At 39.9% G+C, this 27,731-nt stretch overlaps 1 protein-coding gene across 4 annotated transcripts in view; it reads left to right on the forward strand.

The window, feature by feature from the left end:
- Positions 1-580: 580 nt before the first annotated feature.
- Positions 581-27,731, forward strand: part of CTTNBP2 (cortactin binding protein 2) — an 87,995-nt gene continuing 60,844 nt past the window's right edge. Inside the window, exons 1-2 of one of the 4 annotated variants that reach the window (XR_217605.6) lie at positions 581-698; positions 12,354-12,461. Coding sequence is in view for 3 of the 4 variants with exons in the window: in XM_005024634.6 (XP_005024691.2) it covers positions 606-698; positions 12,354-12,461 (201 nt within the window). In the remaining variant the exon portion in view is untranslated. Of the gene's footprint in view, positions 699-828; positions 1,200-8,497; positions 8,608-12,353; positions 12,462-27,731 lie in introns of those variants that run through there. The other 3 variants (XM_005024634.6, XM_027457766.3, XM_038179855.2) reach the window with 3 other exon arrangements.

Consider the following 27,731-nt stretch of genomic DNA (forward strand, 5'->3'; position numbering starts at 1 on the left):
TTAGAAGAACATTTGCTGATTTTGATCAAGGGAAGTCATCAGTCTCCTTCTCCTGGTCATGGTGCCAAAGGAATTGGAAATAAACCTGAAAGTGAGGTGTCCCTATTAGACAAGGAGACCAGCAAGGCTCCTTGGGGTTACTTGTGTTATATGTGGTAGTTAACATGAGGCTGTAGAATAAACAGGTCCCAGGTTTGGCTTGTCACGGACTTGTTTCTTCTAGAGAAGGGTTCATTTAGATTTGGTCTGTAGCTAGGCAGGTGGGTTCTTGCTGAGGGGGAAAAGTTGAGGCATGGCTTTGAGGAACATCTCATGGAGGAAGATGTATGCTCTTGGGGGGCAGACATGCAGATAGCCTATAGGGTAGTGGGCTTAACATGATGGTCTGAACCTTCCTCTGGAGGGTTTAAAGCAGGCTTTGACTTAGGTACTGGTCTGGAAAGGCAAAAGGCAGCCCCAAACCAGGATGAGCTCTAGGGCTGGTGCAGGGATGCTTTCTTTAACCTGGCCTCAAAGCACTAGGCCTGCATGAAGGTCCACCTCACACAGGCTCTGAAGCCACTCAGGCTCGAAAACATGTCTGTAAACAAGGGCTGGTGACAGCCATGCGTGTCCCCCCTCCACCGGGGAGGCGGCGGGAGAGGTGCTCGTTCCTGTCAGCCCCCCCTGAAAGACTTCAGCTGGATCTAACCGGCCAGGTGAGCCAAGCCCACCACACCGGCTCCTCTCTTTCTTTCCCCCCTCCACCATCTCTCTCTCTCCTCCTCCCAAGGCAGGGAAGGGAAGGAAGGAGGCGAGCGGTGCCTGCGCGGGGCCCGGCGCCGCGCCGTGCCAGGGGCACTCCCCTCAGCCACCATCGCGGGCGGGCAGCCCGCCGCGGGGTCCCGCTCCCCCCTCCTCCGCCCGATGGCGGGGGGCGGAGGGGAGGAGGGGAAAGCGGAGCTGCCGCGGGCCCGGCTCCGGGATTCGCTCGCCCGGGGCGGCTCGGAGCGGCGGCGGAGGGGTTAAGCTCCCCGCTGCCGGTGGGCTCGGTGCCGGCGGGGAGGGGGTTACAGCGCCTTGGCGGCGGCGGCGGCGGCTGCCACAAGGCTCCGCGCCGCGCTCCGCGCCGGAGCCGTTCCAGCGGGAAGATGGCGACGGAGGGAGCGGGCGGCGAGCCGGGCTCCGGCGCCCGGGACGACTCGGCGGCTGCGGCGGCGGTAACGGGCTCGGCTGGGCCGCGGGGGGTCGGAGCCGGCTCGGCCGGCCGCGGGGGTGCTGCGGGGATGGGACGAAGCGGCGCTCCGAGACCTGCCTCCCCCGCTCCGTCCCTCCGCCCTCCTTCTCCCCCCCGGGGCGGGACGGGGCTCGGCTGCGGCTCCCCGAGCCCCGTCCCGCCCCGGGGGGGAGAAGGAGGGAGAGGCACTGGGGGTCCCCCCGTCCTCCTTTCCGCACCCGGGGGGCTGCCCCCATTGTTCCTTCCCCGCTGCCTCAGAGCGGGGCTGGGCAGGGCAGGGCTGGGGGGGTGCCCCCGGGGTCCCCCCGCTGCCTTCCCGCAGCTCCCCGGGCGGGCTGAGGCGGTGACAGCGCCCGGGGCCGGGAGAACCATCGATCCTACAGCCCTCCCCGGGCTGCCGAGCCCGCAGGAGCCTTATTTTCTCCTATCCCTTCCCTTCCCTTCTAGCCACCCCCCCCCCCCCACACACACACCCCCCAAGGCAGCCGAGCAGAGCCCCCCGGGGGTGCGGGGTGCCCCGGGGCCAGCCGCTGGCGGGGCTTGGGGGCCGCCCCCTCCGCTCCTTTCATCGCAGGGCTGAGCCCCACGCGGTGCCCCCGGCTCCCTGGGGCTCCTCGCCCCCCTGCGGGACCCCCCTTGGGCGGTGGGGGGGCTGCCGGGGGGCTCAGGTCCTGCAGAGCCCGAGGAGAGCCCCCGGCAGCGCCCAGCCCTGCAACCAAGCGCCGGGTCGGGGGCAACGCAACCGAGGAGCTGCGAGGTTTCGGCTGGGTCTGTGCTGAAAGCAACGGCCCCAGAAGGCAGGATGGCGCTAGTTTTGGGGGAATTGGGGGTGCCACTACTGTGTGTGTGCGTGTAAACCTCTATATACCTCTATATACCTCTATATACCTCTATATAGATACATATTCTTTTATTCCAAGTAGGCACAAATCCCTATCTGAAGCCATGTTCCAGCTCTCCAGTTAATTTTCCTTGCACGTTTTAACTCCTGCACTGTCACAGACATTGAGTTTTACTTTTAAAAAAATAATAAAAAGGTAAACCTTATGAAGTGAATCACACCACTGTCTTTTAAAGCAGTGACATGGCTGTGATATAAAAGAATACTGAGGTGATGATTCATAAAAGCAAAATATTAAATACTTTCAAGTCCTAGTTCTGAGTAAAAATTATACTAAATTGTTTAGTGTTTCATGTTCTTACTACCTTCAGTTTCGGCTTTAAGAATTCAAAAAGTACCTTAATCAAGTGCTGCTTTAATATTGTCCTGTTAGGCAATGCAGTACGAGCTGCTCATGCAATTTGATGTTCTCATTGTCATGAAGGAGTGACAGCTCTACACTGCACGCTTTTTCCCCTCACTATTATAAATGTTAAATTGTCGATTTCATTTTATTCTTGGTATAGGAAAGTAGAAAGAACACTTATGGGCAATGAAAAGATTTCTAAAAAATATTTATACGGTACTCCAATGTTCCTTTTGAAGGGTTACTGTGAGTAGCTTATTTTATGTATTCAAATTCAAGATATAAAATTATGAATTGAGTCATCTTGCTTACATTTAGGATGGCAATAAACATCTAGGTGGCTGTCTTGTAAGTCATGCTAAACTCAAGTTATAGTGAAATACTGTTTTCTGTACAGTTTTAGATTTAATTCTCAGAATCCTGATTGCACAAATGGTGCAATGGAAAACTGTAGGAACAGCATTGTAATGGTAATGCACTAATGTGCAATTTTTATGGTATAATCAGGAAATGGATACCACAGGACAATACAGTAGGGTATCTTCATGCTGTAACTCTTGTATCTTGGTACAATATCAGGTACATCAGTACATCATCAGTAACATAATTGGGGAGGGAAAGAAAGACTTGTTTTTTACTGTTTTTAGAAGCACTGTAGAAAAGGACAGAATGTGGTACCCAGGTTTCTTCCTTTTTTTTTTTTTTCCCCAACCCACCCAAGAGAAAGTGATAGAAAAGCCTAGGCTGTTCTATAGTGTTACATTTAGGAGTAAAGCTGAGAGCCTTGTCCTTCCAAGTTCCCTTGGATGGAGTATAGCTCTTGGTAACCAAGTGGGCTTTCCTTCTTGCAAAATATTGGTATTTTTATTGTGGTAAGGATGACAAAAATGGAATGGAAGTGGTTTGGTCCTTTTTCATACCTGTACAGCTTGATTGTCTGAGCCAGTGAAATTGTGGTGGTACAATTAGGACTAAAATTCAGGAGAAAATATGCATGTGTTTTAAAACATCTTTGAATAACTTCCATCTGCATAATATCTACCAGTAATAATTATATAATAGCAAGAAATAATTCAATTTGACCGTCTGTTTGTTGAAACATTGAACACCAGCCTGCTGTGCATGGAGGGCTGTCTTGTCACACATTGTTTCAGTGTAGGTTTAACAAATGGCATGAAAATCCTCTTATAAATCAGAGAGTTTGTTAAAGTTATTCAGTAAAATCTCTGGTGTTGATTTTGCTTGACTAGTGATCAAAAGCACAAATGGTATTTTTCTCCAGAAGGCAGTAGTGTCTGCTGGCTGCAAGGCTGTACGTATGGAGCATATTGGTGGAATGATGCCTTGACTTGTCTAAAATGAGTAGGGACCTTTCTGCTGCCTTCATCAGTCAAAAGTTCATTGGGAATGATGTTTACATACTTGAAAAGATCACTCGGGGTCAGTCTGGGTTGCTGTGGATCAAGTAACAGCATAAGAAGTTACACTACAGAAAAAAAATTGTCAATATTAAGTGGATTAAAAATTGATGACTAAACGAAATAAATGGAGAGAAGTTCCATGACGCTTTATGGTGACATGTTGGGAAGATTTTTTACTTAGCTTGGTGTATTCAATATCTATCGATCCACAGGAATGTTTGTAGTAGAATTGCCATTGTGGGCAGTGTAGTGACATGCTAAACGATGGTTTGATCAGGTCGGCTCTACTGGCTGATGTAGATAAGTTGGAAAGATTCTTAGCTGAAAAATACTGCATGTAGCAGAAAATGAGACCATAACCCTTGAAAAGCAAAGACTGGGTCTCTTAGTAGGGACTGCACCCTGGAAAATTATTGCTTCCAAAAGGATTTTTGTTTGACTACCATGATCCTCATCAGAATACACTGCAATGGCAATGTTCAGAGAAGTTATTTTCCTCTGGTCAGAGGCACAGTGCTGTTGGGGTGTTCCAACAGGTAGGTGAGATGCAGACACTGCACAATCTGTTTCAGTTCTGCTACTGCTCTGCTTCTCCCCTGTAACGAATGGCTGGTAACAATCCACCCATCGTGCAGTGGTAAAGTTCAAGCCTTGCTCCACAACCTCTCTTCTGCCCTGCCTCCCGCTAGCCCAGCCTACATCCTGCCTTTTCTGTGCTGCTCAGCTCCACGACTGGCAGCACGGCCTCTCCTCCCTTGCTGCCAAGGGTCTGGGGGAATGGAAAAAGAAAGCCAGTGAATGTCGTCCACTTTGTAAATGCTCTTTTCTTTTCCAACCATGGTCCTGTCACTCTGTCCCGTGCTAAAGGAGAAGTGCAGAGGGGCAGTGCTGTGAGCCAGGTAGTGGTGTGGAGGGGCAGATCTGTGGGATTCAATACATCCTGCTCTTTTCCCAGCTGCTTGGATGTTTGTGCAAGTGTAGGGAAGGGAGGCGTTGCTTTGGTCTCAGAGGTGGTATAGCAAGACAGGATGAGATGGAAATGAAGAAGCAGAAAAAGTAAAGAAAGAGCTCAGTTTCGGAAGACAACAGCTGGAGGTCTGCCCCTTCACCCACTCCTCCCCAGAAAGGGAGCAGTAGATTTACAAGCCCGGTGTGATCCTTGAATATGTAAACAGGAAGGAGTCAAGTAGGCTTAGGGAAGAGGCGCTGCCTGTGGGGTGTGGGAATTCAAGGTTTCCTGGGCATTGGGGTTTGGTTCCAACATAGCACGAGGAAAGGTGTGAAATTCTGAAAGATTTAAAAATAGCTCTAAAGATAACTTGATCCAGGTATGGGTTCACATTCTTCAAATCATACTATTTGCCTTAGAAATGGCCTTCAAGTAAGTGACTTTCTGAACAGGAATTTCCTGTTAAATTTAGTAGCAGTTTAAGCGTGGTCATCGAAGGAAAGGTGTAAGCCTAGGTTCAACAAAAAATACTTTGGCATCTCTGATTTCAGTGCAAGTTAGGTATCTAAGTACCTTTGTGGCTGTTTGTAGATTGCAAACATGTTTTAACAGCTATGAGAATATCTGGGTATGTGTAAAGGTCGGTGTATTACTCATTTTGGAGGGGCTGTGGGCTGTGTGTTTTTTTTTCCTGTTGTTTGTTTTATTTGTTTCTAAAATACAGTTCTCAGTTCTGAGGTATATTTATGGTTAATGCTGGAGCTGTTAAAAGTTTTGCAGTTAGCCCAAGCCAAAAAAAATCCACAGCAGCTAAACAAAACCTCCCCCATGCCTTTTAGAGAAAGCCTTTGAAAAAAAACAGAAAGCAAGGGAGCTGTGCTTGGAGAAGAGAGGAGCAGTGTAAGCTGGTAACGTTGTGTGCTGAACAGTCCAATAAGTCAATGAACTAATGGATGGGCATAATTAACTGCACTTAAAGTACCCTCAAGGTCCCTGAGGTGTGGCTGTATGACATTTTGTCTAAGTCCTGGATGTTAAAGTTGGGAGATATTCTTTTCAGGAAGAAACTCAGTCTGAGCTTAGGAGCAAGTTCCACAGTATTGCTTTTCCTTGGAAGATATTTCTCTGCCTTCATATTATTATTTTTGTTGTTGTTGTTGCCAAGATCATTCCTATAGGTCTCATCTTCTTCAGTTCATTTTGGATGGGATGGGAAGCGGACGTGTATTCTTGTATCAGATAATTTCTGGAGAAGCACGGCATCACTCTTCTTCTGGTTTCAGCCTGAAGAACAGGCCTTCCACAGCCAAATCAATAAACCGTGCTTTCTCTTAAGTATCTGTGAATGCTATATGGATTTTGTAACTACTTCTTTCACATTTTCTGTTTGCAGAGTTTTCTTTGCTACAAGAAGGTTAGGATTAATTTGAGCACATCCCCATGTTTGCATTGAGCTAGGTCTTGAAACTTCCATTTATAGTTGGTGGAAAGACTTAAGTGGTTACAAGGAATGATCTGTTTTGAAAACATATTTGTGAAATTTCTCTGGCTTTAAGTGAAGTGGCTTGACAGAGGACTCTTGGAGGTATTGGTGGGATTCAAGGCACTTAAATTTAAATGTTTACATGTATGCACAGTGTTAATTATCCTATTACAGCGAGTGGAAATCCAACCGATACTGCCAGTGGAGCCTTGAGCAAATAGTTCTGGTGGCTGGTAAGCTGAACAGCTTTCTTGGCTGTTTTGACTGGGCTGATCAGTTTTCTCTTGGCAATAACGGGAAATTCATCACCTCACTCACATACTGACACCTGCCTTTTGGTGTCTCAATCCTGTCTTGAGGGCTCCCTTTAGTGATCCACGTGCATGCTCTGGGTATCCCGGCTGACCTTCTAGCAGCCCAAACAGTGTGGGTGATTCTCCTAAGTTCTGTATCATATCTACCTGCCCCCCCCCAATCTCTTTAATCCCCAAGATACCTAAAATTGCTCCAGATACTTGCATGTAAGCAACAAAGTAGAATCAGTTGAAACGTGCTTATACTTGGTCAGGTGAGTTCTACCTGGTGGACATTAGGGTTGGTGGCAAATTTGTCGTCAAATGTGTGAATCAGGGTTGTGTTTCCCTGGTACATGTATTTCCTGGGTCTGACAGCTGTGAGGCCATCATGATATTAAAAGTTTGCTTTGTACGACCTAATAAGTAATAGCAAATTCTTTTATTTTTAGAAGCTCATCTTGGAAGTCTGCTTTGTGAATCCTCAGGAGGATTCTTGTGTGTATTTAATGGAACACCACATAAAATATGTAACAAATGTGGATATGTACCTTTTCCCTCCCTTCTGAAAGGACTCCCGATGTGTTTTCCTATACACCATTTTTTCTTTTTGTCTTTTTAACTTCTCTTCTCCTCCTGTCTTTCCACCTCAGCCCATAATCATGCTTCACAGTTTTCTTTCCCAAGTCCTGGGCTGTTACCCAGCTCCATCTCTAAAAAGGCCACCCAGCTGCTTTCTGAGCAGGAAGGAGATTGTTTTCTCTGGTCATCCGTGATTAATCCACAGCTACTGTGCTTTTTGCCCTGTTTCTGCTTAGGGATGGTACAAAGCTGTGGCTTTCCTGCTGCCCCTATTCACACTTGTGCTGAAGGCACAAGGAACGATGCCTTTAGCTCCTGAAATTGCCAGCAGCATCAGCAGGGCTAGGTCAGTAAAACCAAGCTATTGGTACTGCTCATCCCTCACAAGACATGTTGTTGTTCCTGGGGCACGGTGGGGATAAATCTAACGCTAAAGACTTTTTTTTTTTAATCTCTGGTTTAAATAGCTCTGTATGTGGGAAGGAGTCCCTTCTGTTCCCATGTCTCTTGGTGCTCCTCCCATTCCATCCCTTCCTGAGTTTTCCTCTCTGTCCTCTCTGGTTCAATCCCAGTGTCCTAACTCAGCCTTCTCTTGTTTGGAAGTTGTGCTTTTGTCATCTTGGCTCATGGTAGAGCTTAGTTTATCTTTAGATGGTGCAGGTTAGCATTTTGCCTATACTCTTTTGTGATGAAGACGCAGGTATTTGAGTTTTAGCTAATTAGCAGTTTTCTCTGTTGTCAGTGTGCTTGCTGCCAGGCAACACAAACCCCTTACAAAGTTGGTCTGAAAAAATAACACGATGCTTTAGAGACATAGAGAACTGAAAAGGACACAGTGTTTTTCAGATATTTTATCCTTATAAATCAAATAAACCAGACATTTTAAAATCTGGAAGAAGGAAAGAAAAAAAAAAAAAAGGCTATGTTCTGGTTGTGTATGCCAAATTTCACCCTGGGGCACCATATTCATGTATCTCTGTTGTAAAACAAATATAGTGGATGGCTTGGTTATATAGTTGTTAAATTGTTGGTTAAATTGTTACAGCTTGGCACTCTACCAGAGGTATTGTAGCTAAACCCCAGATGACACATAAGCCATGAGCTACTAATGGAGTCTTTCTTTTCTGGAGATGTAAGTGTTACTGCTCCGCTGGAAGATGTTAGGAAGATTACTTTCCTAGACCTAAACAACCGTTTTCTCTGTAATACGAGCCAAAAATGCTCCATCTGGATGAGAACTTCACGCAAGCCTGCCATGACTGACATCTTGGTCCCCAGAAGATGGCAGGGAAGTGTTTAAGAGGAAGATTAGTTTTATTTCATCATATGCCAAAACTACGCTTAATAAATCAGAAAGCATCAAAGAGAAGTAGCTGATGGCAGACTCACAGCAAAGGTGGCGGTTCTTCCCACAAGGTATGCAATGAGCTGCAGGAAGGCTGTGGGTTCTTAAATTACATAAAGATTCAGAAAGCAAAGGGGCAGATTCACAAAGTCTATGTCCTTCAAGGGACTGCTATGTGCAAAATAATTTATGGCTCAGAAGGTGAAAACTGCTGGAGGCTGGAAGAGTATTTCTGGGAAGTATCATTATGTGCTTGTCCTGCTCTGGTGCTGATTTCAAGTCATTCACTATTGGCTGCTTCTGGAGACAGGGCACCAGGCTAAGTGGGCTTTTAGTCTGATGTATGTTCTGTTCATGTATGAAGTAGCTTTGCTAGTTCATATTTTTCAAGTCAAGTGTTCAAAACAAAAAAATATATATATAAAAATTGAGCTGTGTATGTAGTTGGTATGTTTTTCTTTTAAAATTCCTTGTGTCTATTTACATCTAACTTTAAATTACTGGAGAGCACGTTTGATTGGGGCAGCCCTGGATAGACTGAGGGACGAGAGGCTGGAGAACACCCCCATGGAAAGGGATCTGGAGGTTCTGGTTGCCAGCAGGCTGAGCGTGAGCCAGCAGTGTGCCCCTGCAGCCAGGAGAGCCAAATGTACCCAGGGGTGCATCAGGCCCAGCGCTGCCAGCTGGGCGAGGGAAGGGATTGTCCTGCTCTGCTCTGCGTTGTGTGGCCTCACCTCCAGCACTGTGTGCAGTTCTGGGCACCTCAATATAAGAAGGACATAAAACTATCAGTGTCCAAAGGAGGACTACCAAGATGGTGAAGGGCCTAGAGGGGAAGACATATGAGGATCGGCTGAGGTCCCTGGGTTTGTTCAGCCCAGAGCAGAGCAGGCTGAGGGGAGGCCTCATGGCGGCCTGCAGCTCCCTCACGAGGGGAGCGGAGGGGCAGGCGCTGAGCTCTGCTCTCTGGGGACAGCGACAGGACCCGAGGGGACGGCATGGAGCTGGGACAGGGGAGGGTCAGCCTGTGTGTGAGGGAAAGGTTCTGCACCCAGAGGGTGGTCGGGCACTGGGACAGGCTCCCCAGGGCAGTGGGCACAGCACTGAGCTGCTGGAGTTGAAGAAGCGTTTGTACAGTGCTCTTAGACATAGCGTCTGATTTTTGGGTGGTCCTGTGAGGAGCTGGGAGTTGGACTCGGTGATCATTGTGGATTCCTTCCAACTCAGGATATTCTATGGTTCTACGATTTTATGAATTGCTCATTGTTGCTGTCTTTTCATATGCTCTAGTTTGTGGTATGTACTTGAGTCAGATTTACTTTAATTGCTTGATCAGATGGTTAGTTAAAAAAGCTCATCTTGCACCACATATGTTGAATTATGCCTCTGGTTTGTAAAGAATGTAAAGGTCTTTTTGTTTATGTCTTGTGGAAGACTGTAGGAATTAAATGTTTCACCTGTGATGTACACTCGGTCTTCTGACAAAGGGCTGCCCTGGGCTTTGCCTCCCGACAAGCTGAATTTACTGACTCAGAGAAAAGAGTAGGGTCACACTTCTTGCACTGTGCTTTTGCAGATGCCCCTCTTAACTTTGGCAGTGCCTATCAGAAGTCTTGGGTGCCTTTTATTTTTTATTTTTCGTCAAAGGAGGCAGGTATATTTTTGAAGGCAAAACCTTCAAAATGAAATGGAGACTTAAGGCTTTTTTACATTGCTTTCTGTGTGGTTTGGAAAAAGTACTTGATGTCTCTGCATCAGCTTTCCATCTGAAAAATGGAGACAGTTTTTCATGTATTAAAGGAAGTTTATATGAATGGATCCATTGTTGTCCTTCAGCCTTTAGATATTATGAAGGAGTTCATACAAAAAGGAGGGTGAATAAGTGGGTCTTGCTATCTGGCAATTAAATTCAGTGGTTAGAAGTGCTGAGAGTGAAATCTGCTGCAGCCTGTGAGGCAAAATCTAAAATTTCATGAGGAGCTGCATGCTTTCGGTAACTGCACGTCATGCACATCCATTGATTGCTGAGCCATGTGGAGCACTGTGAGAGGCTGCTGCAGCATATGTTGGGAAAAAGCCTTCAGAGAAAGAAACTGGTTGTTTTTCTTAAACATGGGCATGAAGGCTCTTTTGTATCAGCAGAATAGCTGAGCCAGGCAGCAAAATTGGAGGATAATTGTTGGTGGAGGATAATTGTTGGTCATTGTTGGTCAGTCTAGAAATATCAGTTGGAGTGGATGGTCCTGTCCCAGAAACAGTTACATTTGGTAGAAGTCATTGGTGTTCTTTTGATCCACGTGGTTCAAGTAGATGAAGAAGCTCAGCCCACTGTGCATCGAATATGAACAGCTAATGTTCTGGCACACAGTTCTCACTAGCCATTTGTGCACCTGCCTTTTAACTGCAAAGTAAAAAGGGAACCCGGAGTAAATCTAATATAGTTAGAGCTTTGGGGTGCTTTTGATCCATCCCTCTGACCAGAGGGAAGGACAATTGTTTGCTCTCCTCTTGCCTTGAGAAAGAGGAAATGGCACCTTAATTTTTATTGGATTTTCCTGAGAGGAAGAGTAGCTCCTGGGTAGCTGAACTCTTACACTTGACTTCTTCCTCCAGGGAGAGCAGACTCTATACCCAGGTAGGCAGTTAGCTAATTTGGCAGCTCATTACATCAGACTGAAGATAGATGAGTGTCCTCATCTCAGGGCTTCACTAGAAGGCACATCTGTGTCATAGCAAGGACTGTAGTATTTCCCTTGCGGTGAACAGCGTATGGGAGATCACAATGGCAGCTGAATTTGGCACATGGACTAGGTGCTGTTTTTTCTCCCTTAAAATGATCCCTTTCTAATTTCACTGTTTCCTTCTGTTAGCATTGTGGAGTTTGGTGAACAAAACCAATTCGTATTCCTCTTACCCCCTACCTTTGTGATTTGTATCAATAGCATCCCTACACACAACCTCGGAGAGAAGATTTTCACCCTTGTGGTCTTTCCTCATACAGCAGTTACTCCTTCTCTCTTAATCCTTTTAGCTGTCCAATTCCTTTGCTGTGGGTGAGAACTTCATGCAGCAAAGACCCCCTCTACCCGCCTGTCTGTTGACAGCCTTTCAGGACCCTAGCAGTATGAGGCAGGAACTTCATTTTACAGGAGCCATTCCAAGCAGACAGCGTTTATGCATGTGCTCAGTGATCTTATAAACTCATTCTACTGCCTTTTCAGAAGTGGACTTATGTGAAGCTCGATAACTGCAGAGTGAGGAGATAATTGTTGCTATGAACTGTTGTTTGTCAGTGCCTCTTAAACCTGAACTATAACCTCCAGTCAAAAAAATGGGACTGTGAATTAAGTGTACAGATAAGATTTCACATCTTTTCTCAAGCTGTGCTTCGAAACTTCACATTTAGTCCTGTAATTTGCTTCTGTCATCATCTATTGGCTTCGTTCTTGATGTGTTATTTCAGGTCTGCTGAAACGTTTCTGTCACTGTAAGGCTGTATATAGGAACAAAGTTATTATTTTTTTTTTTTATCATTTCACCCTTATCAATTATGAGACATTCAAGGGTCAGTTTCTTGCAACAGTATAGGATTTGAAGCAATGTCATGCTGGTGGGCTTTTAAGTTCTTCACCTTAAATGAAAAGAAACAGACTATTTATTTTGACGTTGTGTGCTACAAAGAAAGTCATTTCAACTTTGACAGTCACGGATGTTTGAGTAACCCATAATTAGGATGCTGATATGTCTTCATTTCATATCTACAGTAACCATTGCAAACATTTAATTAGTGTGTTCATTAGTGTTTTGTTTCTTACAGAAAAGAGAGTTTGATGTGGATAACTTGAGCAAGCCAGAATTGCGGATGCTTTTGAGTATAATGGAAGGAGAACTAGAAGCACGAGACCTTGTAATTGAAGCTTTGCGGGTAAGTTACAGGGTTGTTGTGGTTTATATATATATATATATATATTACATTCTCTTTTGCCAATTCTTTTGTACTGAGCATAGAATGTTATTAGTGGAAGAATAAATTATGATTTTTAAGCTTTAGGTTGACTAAATCTCAGTAATCACAAAACATGTTCTTGTTTAATTGTTGTCATTCAGTAATTCTGTGTAATTTTGGTGTAAAATACCTATAATGTTTCAGGGAAAGAAGTGCAAAAATGTGAAAATGACTTCCTCTTTAAATTCTTTTATGCTGCAGAATCTGTTATTTGTGAAATGAAGGAATGACTTCAAAGGAGAATTCAGTCCATTCTTCATTTGTTCTGATATTCTATATATTTGTACATCCAATCATTCTGTGAGACACGAGGAGCAACAAAGTTGGATGGTTATATCCAATTAAGAAAAAGTTTGTTTTTTTTTTTTAACAAAAAAAAAAGGGGGGGGGGGAAACTACAGGATATGTATTCTAGCAGCACTCCCAGGTGCTTGATTAGGTGTTGTTTTTTTTTTTTTTTTTTTCCTGTGCTAGGCACATGTGAAGGTTGGTTTCTGCTTCAAGAGGTTGCAGTCTGAAAGTCAACTTAGAAAGCTGACTGGAAATGTACAAACAAAACTGTATTTTAATAATAAGATGATACATTTTTATGATGGTAACAAATTTAAATTTTATTCCATTACCAATCAATTTAAACAGAGCTGCCAAACAGTGCAGGTTTAGGGGGAAAACAGTCTTACATGGATTGAAAATATTTATAGCTTCACAGTTGGATAGAGGCAAATTATGCCCTTTAAGGTCTCTTAAAGCAAAAACTGAATGCAATAAAATATATTAATACTAAATATTAGTAGTAGATGCAATGACAATCAGGTAATGTGGGAACGTTTTCCATTTGTAATGTCACAGTAACAATTGCAAATGCATTTTTATTCAATTTTAATTTGTTTTGTGGTGGCTTCACATCGTGATGCAAATGGAACTTTAAAGTAGCTGTCACTGATGCACCTGCATTAATAACTAAAGACTTTATAAGTATAAAACTCTATTATAAGATACAATTTTCATTTTGTAGTGACAATAAGGTGCTGGAAGCAATATGATTCTGGGGGATTACTGCACTTTGAATTCATTTGGTGTTGGGCCTTCATGTGTGCGCATACATTGAAATGTATTGCCTTTTCATCAAGCTGCTTTACAATTTCACATCTCAGTTGTCCAGACGAGAACCTTTTCCTTTCTGTGACTGCCAGTTAAGATTTTGTAAAAGGGGGAACGTGTACACCTCCATTCAGAATCTGTATGACTATTTTTTTTTCTTTGGTTGGTTAGTTTTGGCTGTAGAAATGCAAATATTCAGACAGTTTTCTTTGCTATATGTTCATGGCCAAGCTACTATACTGCACACCAAATAATGGATGCATTGAGATTCAATAAAAAAAAAATAAATTAATGAGAGTAAATGCTAAAAATGTGGAGCGCAGTCTCAGGAGAGAAAGAGTCTACATTGGATTCCCATGTACCTGCTGAAATAGGCAGTATATTAGTCTGTACATAGTAGTTTTTGATAACTAATACAGATCGATATAAAAATTGTTCCATTATACATATGGTATAGAAATGTTGAAAAATTGTGGTGTTTTTTTTTTTTCATTTATTCTCCTGCATCTCAATTTCCACTTCCTGTGTGTTGTAGTAAAATCCTCTAAACAAAATCTAGATGGAACTCAATCTTCCAGGCGATGTGCCTGGTTAGCTGTACCAGTACTGGGAAACTTGGAAGTTGTACCTGCTGAAGATCTGTAGCCTGATATCTTGGAATATGATACTTAGGGATCTTCTGGCTTCTTGAGAATCAGTTACCACAAGTCAGCAATACTAGCGGATACAGTCTCTTAGGAACCGTAAAAAAAAAAAAAAAAAAAAAAGCTGCTAGATAGTCAGATATAGTTCCCTTTTTTTTTCTTTTCATATTTTTAAAAAAGAATAACAAGATAATTCCATTGGAATTGCGTTGAATTTAGTACTGACTTTGATTCATTTTTACAAATGGACATACATTGTGTATCTTCAAAGCCATAAGGAAAGGCAAATGACTTTTTTTCCATAATTTCAGAAGCTGCTAAAGCTCTATTTTAAAATGAGTAAAGTTTGGGATGGGTATTGTTTTTGTGTGTGTGTTTTGTTGTTTGTTTTCTTTTTGATTTTATTCTAGTAGTAATGCAAGGCTTTTGTTTGAAAGCCTAATTTCTTGGATAGGTTGGAACTGGTTAATTTCAAGCCATGTACTAAACAGTGTAAATTGGCTTTTACTCTTAAGTGATTTTCCTGTCAGATTTTAGTTTCTGTGATGTATACATTTATTAAGCTATTTTAAATGTTATTGAGCTTTTTGTAAGACTAAAGAACCGGGTCTCTTAATCTCCTCTTAGAAAGTAACTTCATCTTTGTGGTTGTTGTATCAGATTTCTTCTCTATAATCACTAAAGTTTAAATACATCATTCTTAAATGTATGTGCCTTACCCATACTCATTTTGCAGCGTTTCACTGAGCATTTGTAAAATTTGTGCAATCAATAGTGTTTATACATCTATTGGAAATGTCTCTCCCGGAAGATTCAGACACTGGAAAGAACTGGTCTTGGCTGATCACAAAAGAACTGGGTAACACTGAATATGGTTAAAGACTGACTCATGTGGTACTACTCGTAACCTGCCTCCAGCATTAAGATGAATCCATTCTAACAGGACCTGTTTGAGGCATCTGTTAGTCTGTCCTTTCCACATTGTATGTGTTCTTACACCAACCTCTTGTTTCCTGCTTCACTAATTTTGTGTGAAGCCATGCCATGTGCTTTACTGAAAATCTGAGACAGATCTAATGTACCTTCTCTGTCTACAAGGCCAAGTATGTTTAAAATAAATAAGTTTCAAAAAACACCTTCAACATCCATAGGTGGAATTTCTTGTCAAGATGACTCTTACAGGAGCACAGTGCCAAATGGTTTCTCATTTCATCACAATCAACACCTTATTCACTGTATTCCCTGGTGGAATGGAACAGAGATTTCTTTCAGAGTTAAGGGGTAAGAACTAAGGAGCAGAAAAAATCTTATTGGATAAGATATGGATTGGAATTTGTGCCTTGCTGTTTTTTCTAATTGACATGTTTATAGTTTATACATGTTAGGGAGCTATCGTTTAAACCACTTAAAAACTTGCTTTAAATGATTTTTTTTTTGGCTTATTTTGGAAATGTCCTTTTCATGATTGCAGTTGAACTCATATTATGTTGTGAAGAGTAATTTGCTTGTGTGGGTTCTGCTGGATTAAGCAGAAAACATTACTGACTTTGTTTTGTTGTGGACTGAGCCACAGTCATATATGGAGCAAACTCTACTGAATAGCTCATAGAAATCTAAAATAATCATTTTTTTGAACGTGTTCTGTTTTCGTAACTTCTGATTTTTCTTGGTTTCTCTTGTTTAAACAAAAATAGCAATAAAATTATGCATGGATTGAGGAGTCAGTGAAATAAATTAAACTCCAAAATGATACCCTGTATCCATTAGTTCTGCTGTAATATTGCTTTCTGAAAGGGAGGAAGTGCCCTTAGATTTCAGGATTGTGCTGTCTTCAAATGCTTCTTCTTTGACTGTTCATTTACACATGTTCATTATATCACAAAAGAAATTCATATTTTATGAGCTTCAGTTTAATTTACTATTGGTATTAGTAGGCATCAGAGAAGATGGCTACTTATTCCTCATTTCACACTTATGTTTAGGATGTTGCATAGACTTTTTTTTTCCAGAAATTTTCAAAAAGGTCTAATCAGTGGAAAATAAAAATTAAAAGTGAGAAAGGGCAATAGTTTGGGATCATGGGTAGAAATCTTATTAAATTAACTACTCATCCCACTGGGGAAGAAAAAAAAAAAAAAGGAAATTCAGTTAGTAAAGTTAATATTATTGATGTAATAGATTTTATTAAGGCACTTGAATTTGTGCCACATGATTAATTAGAGAGAACCAAACCCAAGGTGTCATATATAATAATTAACTCCTTTTATGGCATCTTTGTGCATAATGTCTTGTTTAATGTTGAGCTTCCATTGTGTTTTATATAAAGTATTTTGAAATCTGTTTTGAAATGAAAATCAAACTTCAAATCCAAACTGCATTCATAAGAAATAGGCAAATGACATCCGTATATGTCTGCTTTTACAATACATTGTTTGGTTGTCTTCTATAATATGCAGATACATAATGACACATAGTATTCCTATTTCTGAAAAAAAAAAAAAAAAAAAGGCTGTTGTTTCAGTTGGTGAAGCAGTAAGCATTATCTAAGTGGGTCAATATCTCCTATTATTGCTGTAATAAAGTAGATTGGTGTTTTGATATAAATAAAAGCTGTGGGATTTCTTTGTTGTTTTTGCCCTTAGCATGTATAGTATAGTTGTGATAATAGTATAGTCTCTTGTTATAGTATATTCTGATTTTTTCAATACACAGGCCTTGGTATTTTGCTGAATCAATCGCTGTTTGAACCCTATTTCTTTTTTGGGGAACTCTGGAAACTGGAAGTCAAAAATTCTGACTTGGAAAAAAAGTTACAGTTACTATCATCTAGCACAATTTAGGTTGCTGCAGAAGGTCAGTGCTGTGAGGAGCAGCATCCTTGGAACAACAGACCTTTGTGACACTCAGGTCAAATTTCCAGATTTATTCTCCAAGTGAACAGTTAATTTGCTGTGCAGGGCAACATCAGGATTCACCTCAAGGGAGGTGATCTTTCTATAAATCTTTCTAATTAGCTCTCTGGCTTTGTAATAACTACTACACTGATGGTTCTTTTCGAATCTGGAATTTCTTTATTTTAATAGGTCCATGGTGAGGATTGCACCCCGATTAAACATAAGATCAGATTAACTTTTAAATCATTAAAGTTATTTTGTCAATAAGAAATAATATAGCCTAATTGCCATTGTAAATGCGTATAGTTAAAAAAGGAGGAAAACTTGACTGTAGCTGCTTCCTCCACCTTTGTCAATTATCCCAATAAATGGTCTGCTTTAACAAGGGGATAATAGGGATAATGTATTCCTAATGTGGAGGTGGTAAGGTGGCCACATACTCATGAAATGGCACAGGCCACACACAGCTGTGACCTCAAATACAGCATTAATTTGTGTGGTTGGTTTTGTGATTGTGTTTTTTTTTTTTTTTTTTTCCTCCAGCCATGATGTGGTTACTGCATCTTCCTGCTTTCCAGAGGAGTATTTTAACGTGCACTGACCTTCAAATGATGAAGTACTAATGTTAGCTGTCGAAAGGGACTTAGAAAGTTCAGATGCTCCTTTTGATGGTGACTCTTATGAAGTTAAATCAGAAGTAGTTTATTTTTCTTTAAGAATTTTAAAACCCATCATAGTTGAGATTTTTATTTAATGTTATTATTTTAATTGTTTTGTTTGGATGTGTAAAATTCAGTAGGTAGTGCATGGTAAAATGAAAAATGCTTATCTCACTTCTAAGGTGTGTGTTAATTAGTGTGACAAAAAATGCAAATACTAGGTACTCTGGGGGAAAAATTCCCAATGAAATTCCAAAAAAATTGACTATAAGGTCATTACCAACAACATATATATTTTTTTTAATCAAAGGTGACTAAAGTATCAGTGACATTGCTTTGGGGCGGTGTCTTTTCTCTGAGCTTAAGTGAGCACCGAATGAACAGGTGTTGCGTATGTGATGGCAGGACCAGGAGGGCAGCATGACAATAGCAAGGTGAATTTGGTTGTAGGCGTTTCATCAGTATTATAAAGCTTTGCTGTGTTTTCTTCTTTTCTTTCGTGTTTAAAGTTCAGACAATACCAAAAAACCTTAGTGTATCATGTATAGTTTATGATGATGGTATACTAACAATGTTTGGGTTTGGTAGGTAACCTACACTGATAGTGGAAAAACTTGATACTTCTAAGTATGCTTAGTATGGAGCCTTTCATGCATGGTTTTGCAATTCAGTAACGAATGAGCTATTTCTTGGAGGGGTGGGGGATGCACCTCAGGTAAGTAATAAGCAAAAGCTTTGGAAAGGGAGCTGCAAAAACCTGCAAACTGTGTTTACATAATTTGATCTGTCTGCTTCCTGGTAAATTCTATCCAGTATAAGAACTTCCTTCACTGGGCCAAGGCAGACTTTTGACTACTACAGGTTGAGGTTTTAATCAAGAAAATTTGTTTTTAGCTACAGCTCTTGCATCCTTTTGTGTGTTGTGATGGGGTGATACTGCTTTTTTGTCTATGCTCTGTAAATTAAATGTTAAAATAGAGTTTTCACTTGAATTTAGATAAAGTTTTAATCATGAACTACTGTGCAGAATCAAAAAGTCATGCTATAAGACAATACTTCTAGAATGAACTTTGAGTTTAGAGGAGAAGGAAATCTGGGAGCTCTAAGAAAAGGGGGAGTGAAACCATACAGAGTTTGGTTGCTCACAAATAGACTGACAGGGAAGAAGAATTACACTTAATATTAAGTGTGATCTGCCAAAGGAAACTCTGCCACCTATAAATTTTGAAGAATCTTACTTGCAGCAATTACGATAAGTTGTTGTGAATTTAAAATTTGAAGGTGAACTTCCACATGAATCCCACTCTTCTCCTGTACCAAAGAATGGAGCTGGGAGCGCACAGGAGGCAGCTTCAGAGGTTTCTGGCAGCCAGCAAGACAGACTGTTTTGTAGCAGGTGTCTTTGAAAAATGGTGATTAGCTAGAAGGAGGAGCAGATGATTTTAAATTGTGTGTAACAGAAGGTTATTGTTGTAGACAGTATGATGGTAATCGTTGGCACTGGTGGCAAAAGTGGACTGTAGAATAATTAGGTAATACCTTATTTGTATTGTCACTTTTGTGTGTTTGTATTTCTTTTCAAAAATTTATTTTTTACTGAATATTTAGGATGTAGTGATCTGTAGTTTGTGTCCTTACCCATCTGATCGTTACTCTTAATAAGCAAGCATAACTAAAATTTCAGTATTTCAAGATATTTCAAAGTGATTGTAAGAAAACTATGAAGTATGAATAAATCTCAGGTTAATAGATGACATGATTTTCAGTGCTTAGTTTTGAATGGTTTCTTTGTCTGTTACTTATTTAAACAGGCCAGAGGAAGTGCCCTCTTCCCATAGGGATAACCAAGGTGCTGGAGCACCTCTCCTACGAAGACAGGCAGAGGGAGTTGGGGTTGTTCAGCCTGGAGAAGAGAAGGCTCTGGGGAGACCTTACAGTGGCCTTCCAGTACGTAAATGGGGGCCTGCAGGAAAGCTGTGGAGGGACTATGTGTCAGGGGGTGTAGTGATAGGACAAGCGGTAGTGGCTTTAAAATAAAAGAGAGAAGATTTAGATTAGATACAAGGAAGGAATTCTTTACTGTTGGGGTTGGATGGGGTTATGGGCACCATGGTCTGGTGGGAGGTGTCCCCCATGGCAGGGGGATGGAACTGGGTGGTGTTTAAGTTTCCTTCCAACTCAAACCATTCTGGGCTTCTGTGAAACAATGGAGTGTGTTCTTTGTTCATCTGTGTCCTGTTTTTTTAAAAAGTGTTGTTATACACAACCTAGAAGATGTTCAAACCTTTCAAATCATGGGTTATGTCTTGTATCTTTTGTAATTTACACTATTTGTAATTTATACTATTCAAGATAAACTTTTCATATAAAGTTAAGTTTTGATACATTGCTTTATTGCTAAACATCTCAAGAAAGCAGCTATCTATTAATTATTTACCTATTAAATAGTAGTTAATAGTAGTAAAAACTAGTAGTCTATTGAATATCAATGTGAGCCTCGTTTTTTAAGAATTGCATCCCTGGGTACAGTGCTAGAAAATAGCTTTTGTTTGTCTCATTTAAAGAAAATCATCAATACACCTTGAGACAGTGAATCCTAACACTGTAGTTCAGGAAATGTGTAAAATGTTAGAGATCTTATATTTTTATAAAATGTGTGTGTTTGTTTGTTTTTAAATCAAAGGACAGCCTTATACCTTATTCTTGATATTGCCAGAATCTGTGTTTCAATAGTTTGGAAATACTGTTTCTGGTATTGGTGGGTTGGCTTTAAATATTAATATCCTATATAAAAGATGAGATGTTGAAAAATAAAAATTTGGTTGCCTATCAAAGTATTTGCTTTTCTTATATTCAGTGTTGTTTGTTTTTTTTGTAGCACTGGCTCTCTAAGTGTGGATAGCTAAGAGTAAATGCTTTTCTTTTCATCATGAAGGATATCAAGTGGATTTTTCCTTCAAGTGTCAGCCTTATTTTTGGCACTTCATTACAAATGGAGCCAAGTCTTGCCTTTTCCAATAGATGTTGGGGATGCAATAGCAGAAATTAATGGATTCATTAACTTTGATCTGAGGGATCCTGGTTTGTTTGGTTTTTGACATCTACAAAGGCCTCTTCTAGAAGCCACTGACAAAATAAGTTTTCAGTAGTGTTACATTACTTCTTCAGTTCTTTGCTCTTAGCCGAAGGGAGATAGTAAGCACTGAACAAAGAAAAACAGTTGTTAAATGATACAAAAACGCTACTTTCAGTGCGTTGTTTACTAACCTTGAACTTCACTACTCAGGTAGACACCCTTATTCCAAGCTCTCCTAAAATTAGAGACTAGTAGTATGAAACTAGCATAAAATTGCTGGAAACTGTCCTTTTCCAGCAGTGACTGTTAAACTGATAATGTTCTCTTTCTGTTTTTGACATAAGATCTGAATAACTTGATTGTTGCCAGGCATGTAACTACTGATTTAGCTGAACGTATTCTGCTAGTTGCTTATCTGGGTAATTGCTTTACCTTTCCTACTTGATTTGCCCTATTCCCATTTGCCATTTGTGTGCATGTGTAATCCAACTGACTCTAGCAAGTAGAGATGCACACATATTTTGTAAAATAGTAATAAAAATATCTATCATTGTGTTGAAGTAACTGTTGGTTTCTGTGATCTTTATAAATAATACAGCTGAGACTTCATTGTTACAGTGACTTATTTAACTGTGTTTTCTCTGGCTGCCATCATTACTCTCATTGCTGACAATGAGAAATGTAACAGGGACAGCCTATCTGTATTGTTATATTAACTGTAATTTTCCATTTTTAGTTACGGAGACATACACAGGATGTTTCCTCTATGCCAATAAACGGTGCAGTTAATTTTGTTGATAGCAATACTGAAGTGCAACTGATATATAATGCTTCTTTCCTTTCTGTGTGCCTCTCTCATGTGTGCAATTTATTTTAGTGCTTCTTTCTGTTACTGTTGCTGAAGAAAAATTTATAGCGTTTGTTCTTGGATCTTTCAAATTAAATTCTGATACTTGGTTATAAAAGTATTTCCATTACTGTGAATATGGTAAGAGATTTGAGTGGGGTGACTTTCAAATATGCAGAAATACTCACAAAACATCAACTACTTCTGTTACGTTTGGGTCTGCGTGTCCCTGTGCTTTTTTCCCTTTCGCTCTGATGCTGTTCTGCCTGGTGGGTAGGTCTTTCCACCTGCAGTTCTCCCAGAGAGACATCTGTCTTAGCAGCTCTGGCAGAGTGCTGAAAATGCTTAGCTCTAGGTCTGTTATAAAGGCCAGCATTCCATTTGTTTAAATAAATGGAAAAATTGAGAAAACAGAGCAACAGTGATTATAGAGTTCTCTATGAAATAGCAGAGTAAAATTTTAGCTAGGTTCTGTGGAAATATAAGCTGTTATGTGACTAATTTAAAATTGATAATTTAAGTATCTATGAAGAGAGTACTAGCTGGGAAGGTGCCTTAAATTTTTAATAAAGGGTGTCAAATCCAGAATGCAGATAAGGATTCTGTTTTCTTTAAAATGTTCCATTCAAGAAATCAAATGTATTTATTTAGATGTATTCATTCATTCAAACTCTTCTCCAGGGATAGTGGCAAAAATAAAATTGTCCTTGGATGTAATACACATTACTCTCCAAAATTTGTTTTCCAAAATGGATACTGGAAATCATTTCAAAACTTTGAAGACTTATACTTTACCTCAAGTAAATCCATACTGTTAAGCATTGTAAACACACAGTTTGCTGCCCTTTTAAATTATTTAGTCTTGTAATCAAGTAATTGTCATGCAGTAATATAGGATGATATTTTTATTAATTGCTATGCAGTAACACGAGTTACATTTTAAATGAGATTTTGATAATCTGAAAATACGAAAATCTAAATAGGAAAAGAAACAGACTGATTTAGTTACAGCTTTTTGTTATATGTATGCTTTGTCTGTTGCTGTGCTGAGGAAACTTCTACCTGCTAAATATGGAGGTTGAAGTCCTCTTTTCTTTGGTAGAGGAGAAATCAGAATTCCTTCTATAATTCAGAAAAATGACTGTCAGATTTCCAGACAAAGCATTCTGTACTGATTTGCACCAATCTGAACTACAAATTTGAATGTGCAATGTGTAGATGATGTGGCTGTGTAAAGTAATCAGAAAGTTTAATTCCATTCCGTCCATTGAGACTGAATATCAGGATGAAAATGTGTATTATTTTCATAAATAATAAATGTCTGGGTGGTTAGATAATCAGAGCATAGAACAGTGATACTTCCTTACAAAATATTGGCCTATAACTTTCAAATGTATAAGCATCAGACAACAAAGCTGTCATAAAATAGGCCTAATATCATCTTTATAGAGAACATCTGGGTGATTATTCTCAATTAAAAACACATGTTGTTCCATGATCTGAGCTTTTTCTTTTTCTGCATGTAGAAACTCAGTACGAGGCCTGAGTTTCACCTTCTACATTTGTGTTTAAATACATACATACACACATACGTATATATATATATGTAATGTTGACTGTCTTGGTTTATTTCTTTGTTTTGTTTTCTTTTAGTACTGATGTGTTAGTAACTGATCTTAGCTTTGTAATAGGGTCTGTACACTTTTATATCCTTTTCTTCGTCCAGCCTCAAAACAGGGGATTTTCATTACTCTAAGGGGGAAAACTAGTAAAGAAGAATTGGAAACATATGTCTGTCAGTTCTGTGTGTGCCTCTTTCTTTCATGGATGTTTTTGTCAGGTAACAGGGAGAAATGGAAGTAGACTTAGCAATACTGGGGTAATAGGAAATTGGTGATACCGGGATATTTTCTTCTTATGGAATCAGACCCCAAAGGAGATTCAGGCTTGATCATTACCTTGACTGTAAGCTGCTTCTTCAGTGCTTTCTGTTAGAGTGTAAGTCAGGTTTAAGTGTTAATTAAGCGTCTGTCTTCCTGTACTTTCAAGTCCTGAGACTTGATTAAGAGTGACATTACTGCTAGGCATGTTGTGCTTTTGTTAAGTCTGCTTTTAGGTGGAGAAGAATGAATTGTACAGCTTTATGTGAACCACTTTAATATTTGCATACTTGGCATGAAATGGAGAAAGTTTAGTTTGCCGCTGTTCTCATCAGCTGCTAGTGAAGATCTGACCTTTTGTGCCTTAAAATTATGATCTTAGTGCATCTTCTTGAATGGAGGTTACGAAGGACAGCCTTGTAAAACAACATACAGTCCTCATGTATCCAGAGCTTTGTTCTTACCCTGAAAAAATATTTTTTTAAAACTTGGATTTAGAGCTATGCAATTCTGAGAGAAGCGACACTTTGCAAGTGCACATGCAGCCTACTTTACAGTCTAATTTCATTGATTTATCTGGATAGCTGTGATTAGGCAGACTTTGGCTGTCATGGGACGCTGCCCCAAGACAGTTTTGAATGCTTTTTGTGAGTATGTGTACCTTACATTAAAAATTACGGAGAAGTTATATTTTCCTTACCAGTACCTCTGCAAAAAGACTTTTATGATCCTGATCAGTGATCTGTGAAGAGCTCTTTTTATAGTAAGAAGCAATTCTATAGTTCTGTTAGTGTAATCAACCTATATGTTAGTTTTATTTAATTTGCCAATTGTGTCATCTTATTGCTCAATTTCTTCTACTGTTTTCACCCCTTCTGAACTAGCTCTTCATTGCTCTTCAGAGAGTCTCAATTTTTTTTCAGCTCCTGTAACATCCAAAAAGTGTACATGAAAGCTTTTGTCTTAGAGTATTTGGCATTTACTATGGAAACAGTTTAAATTTATTGAACAAATATTTTTGGCATAACATTGAGTTCATTAAAATCTAACTCACTTGTCGAATTTGCATAGGTATGCATTATCAGAGTGCCAAGAAAGGAAGGTAAACTGTAGTTAAGTTTCTAAGGAATAATTGAGCATCACATGTTCATTGACAAAATCACGCTGCAGGATTCTTTCTTCAGCAGTCATTGACATTTACACTTTTCATTTGCTCTGTAAAATGTTTTATGCATAAATAACTTCTCATGTGGTATTTGGAAAAAATTCACTTACACATGCATTAAAAAAAAGTGCCCCCAAACCCTCCGTCATTCTTAATTAATCATAGTAAGATCATAGTGAGACATTTTTATTTAGCAGGTACCTCTGAAAGTACTGCTTTTATTATGATTATGCATTCATTGATAACTTCTTTTTTGGCTCAAACAAACATGTTCTCTTTCAGCCAACTTCCTCTTCTAAGTAGTCTGTTATCTTTTCAGTTTTGTTCAGAATCAAGATGTCACACACACACACGCCCTCCCTAATGTAACATGTAGAATAAGCTTTTTACTGCCTCCTATTCTGTGCTGGTTAGTGTCAGAAAACTTCTTGCCACTCCCCAATACATATGGCAAGAGAAAATATTAATATGAACCTATCAACATCTGCTGAAACAATTTTAGTAGATGTGGAAAAGGAAATTAATCAGAGGAACAAATGCTTTTGAAAGGAAGGAAATTTTGTTTAAGGGTTCTGGAGCAGCTTTAATTCAGCTCCATTGTTCCACATCAGTATAGGACATGCAGTACTATTTCTGATGTTTATCTTCAGTTGCTGCATGGAAGACTTGTTGAACTTTTAACTTGGCAGGTAAGTGAAGAGAAAACTCGGAAATACGTTGGGGGAAAAAAGTGCAGTACCAACCTTAAAAATGTTACTGCTTGTATAGTCTGCTACTAGTTATATAAACTGAGCATGAAAACTTATTTCAGTGATTGTGTGCAATTAATATCAACTTAGACTGTTATCAAGAGAAAATTAACAATATAGTTTATATTGTGTGATTATTTTTCTCATTTTTTTCTCATTGGGCTTATTTCTTAGTTATGTGTTAATTGGTCATATTTTTTTTTATTATTTTGCTCTGCTTTTACCTTTAGATTCACAGTAAGATAGGTATTGCTTGAAGTTTCTCCTTGCTCCCTTGCATTCATGTTTAAATAACGGGACAAAAAGAAATCTAATTAGATTTTGTAATTCTAAGTCTAGTCACTGAAAACAGATATTTTGTTCCCTGAAGTGCCACAGAAACAAATAAGTACCTACAGACCAGTGCCTGTGCTGGATTTTCAGCTCACCCTGCAGCCCATCACCCAGGTACCTCCATGCCTTTTGCTCCTCACTCTACACATCCTGCTGCCAGTCTTCGTCCCCCAGTAGATAGATGGGATCAGTGACTGCAAAGGGTCAGCTTGAGAGCTGGAAGTGTCCAGGAGGGAACTGGCAGATAGGTGCACAGGAGTGACTTGAATAATGTGAAAATAGGTGGTATAGGGGGGAGTGAGGTGTCTTGCTGTATGCAGTAGGAGTGAGGCTCCTACCAAGCAATGAAGTAGTATTTTATTTTACAGCCTTGTCTTTCAGATTTTTGTTGGCTGCAGACCTAGGAGAGAAGACTTGAGAGAAAACCTTCCCCTTGTGTTGCACAGCTGACAGTGCTGATTTTATTATTTTTGAGAGTGTGACAGACTAAAAATTCTGCTAATTTTTTACGAGTATTTTCATGATTCAAGGCAAGAAATAAGAACTCTTCTACCAATAAGAATTCAGTTGTTTTTCAGTTGTTAACCTCCAAGAGCTTATTTCTGTGCTTTGTTAACTTGAGTTTGCTAACGTATCTACAAGAGGAAAAAACAACAACAGATAGTTGTAGAATAAATCAATAATTATGGAATAATTTAGGTTGGAAGGCATCTAGAGAGAACATTCAGCCCCGTCTGCTGCTTACAGCCAGACTGATGTCAAGGATGGATCAAGTTGCTGAGGGCCTTATCCAATCAAGCCCTTGAAATCTTCCAGTGACAGGGGTTATACTTTTTCCCTGGGCAACATGTTTCAGTGCTTTTCTGTTCTCACTGAAAATAATATGAGTTCAACTGGTATTCTCTTTTCATCATGGAAGGACTGCTGCTTGTCCTTTCAGCGTGCAGACCCCTAATGTGTTTTGTCTCCATGATTGTTTTACACTGAACAGTCCTATTTTTACTTAGCTCTTCCTCTTAAAGAAGACACCTTGACTCTTTTTTTTTTCCTCTCTGAAGACGTTTTTCAATTCTGCTTTTTTTTTTTTTTTTTTGCATGTAAACTCATAGTCCATCCTTGATCTAACAAAAAGCTATAGGCCAGCCTGCCCATAAATAAACTTCAGGCTTTTGTTCTATAAGTGGTAGCTGCAATCTTATTTTAGTCTTTTGCTTCAAACCCTGTGTAAGGATTTAAAAGTTGTGTATAAATGTGATGTTCTTATTGGATTGAAAAGCTATTGTAAATCTGTCTAAGCTTTTGCCCTTTTGCAGTAGTGAATTTCTTGAATTAACTATTTAAAGTTTTTTTTCTCTGTTTTTAGATATTTTCTTGATTTGTATGTGCTTATCAGTATCAAGAGCAATTCTCCAGTTGGAGATTGGAGGATTTATCTTAAGATATCATTTTGCATAACAGTGGTATATGCCGCAAATAATAGTATTTCCCATGGACACCTTTCTATACCTTTAAATGCTTTAATCTTAGTCCTCTAATTAAAATATTAGTTAATGTGCAAATGGGTATGTACAGGAGCGTAAAGTTGACAGTTCATAAATTCATACAGTACCTTTCACAATGCAGCAGACATGATTAGTTCCTGTAGTGGGTGCATATTTTTTTCTGGTTTTGAAAATTTGCTGTTTGAAAATACATTCAGTTAATTATTCACAAGCAGACATTTAAAATGTTATTTTCTCTATATGTTTCTGTGCAATTTAAGTTAATTTGAGACACTGCTAATGCTGTTTCAGCACAGCCACCAAATTATGCAGACTCTTTTAAAGAATTAATTACCCTTG

Source organism: Anas platyrhynchos, chromosome 1 (genome assembly GCF_047663525.1).
Source record: "Anas platyrhynchos isolate ZD024472 breed Pekin duck chromosome 1, IASCAAS_PekinDuck_T2T, whole genome shotgun sequence".
Taxonomy (NCBI): Eukaryota; Metazoa; Chordata; class Aves; order Anseriformes; family Anatidae; genus Anas; species Anas platyrhynchos.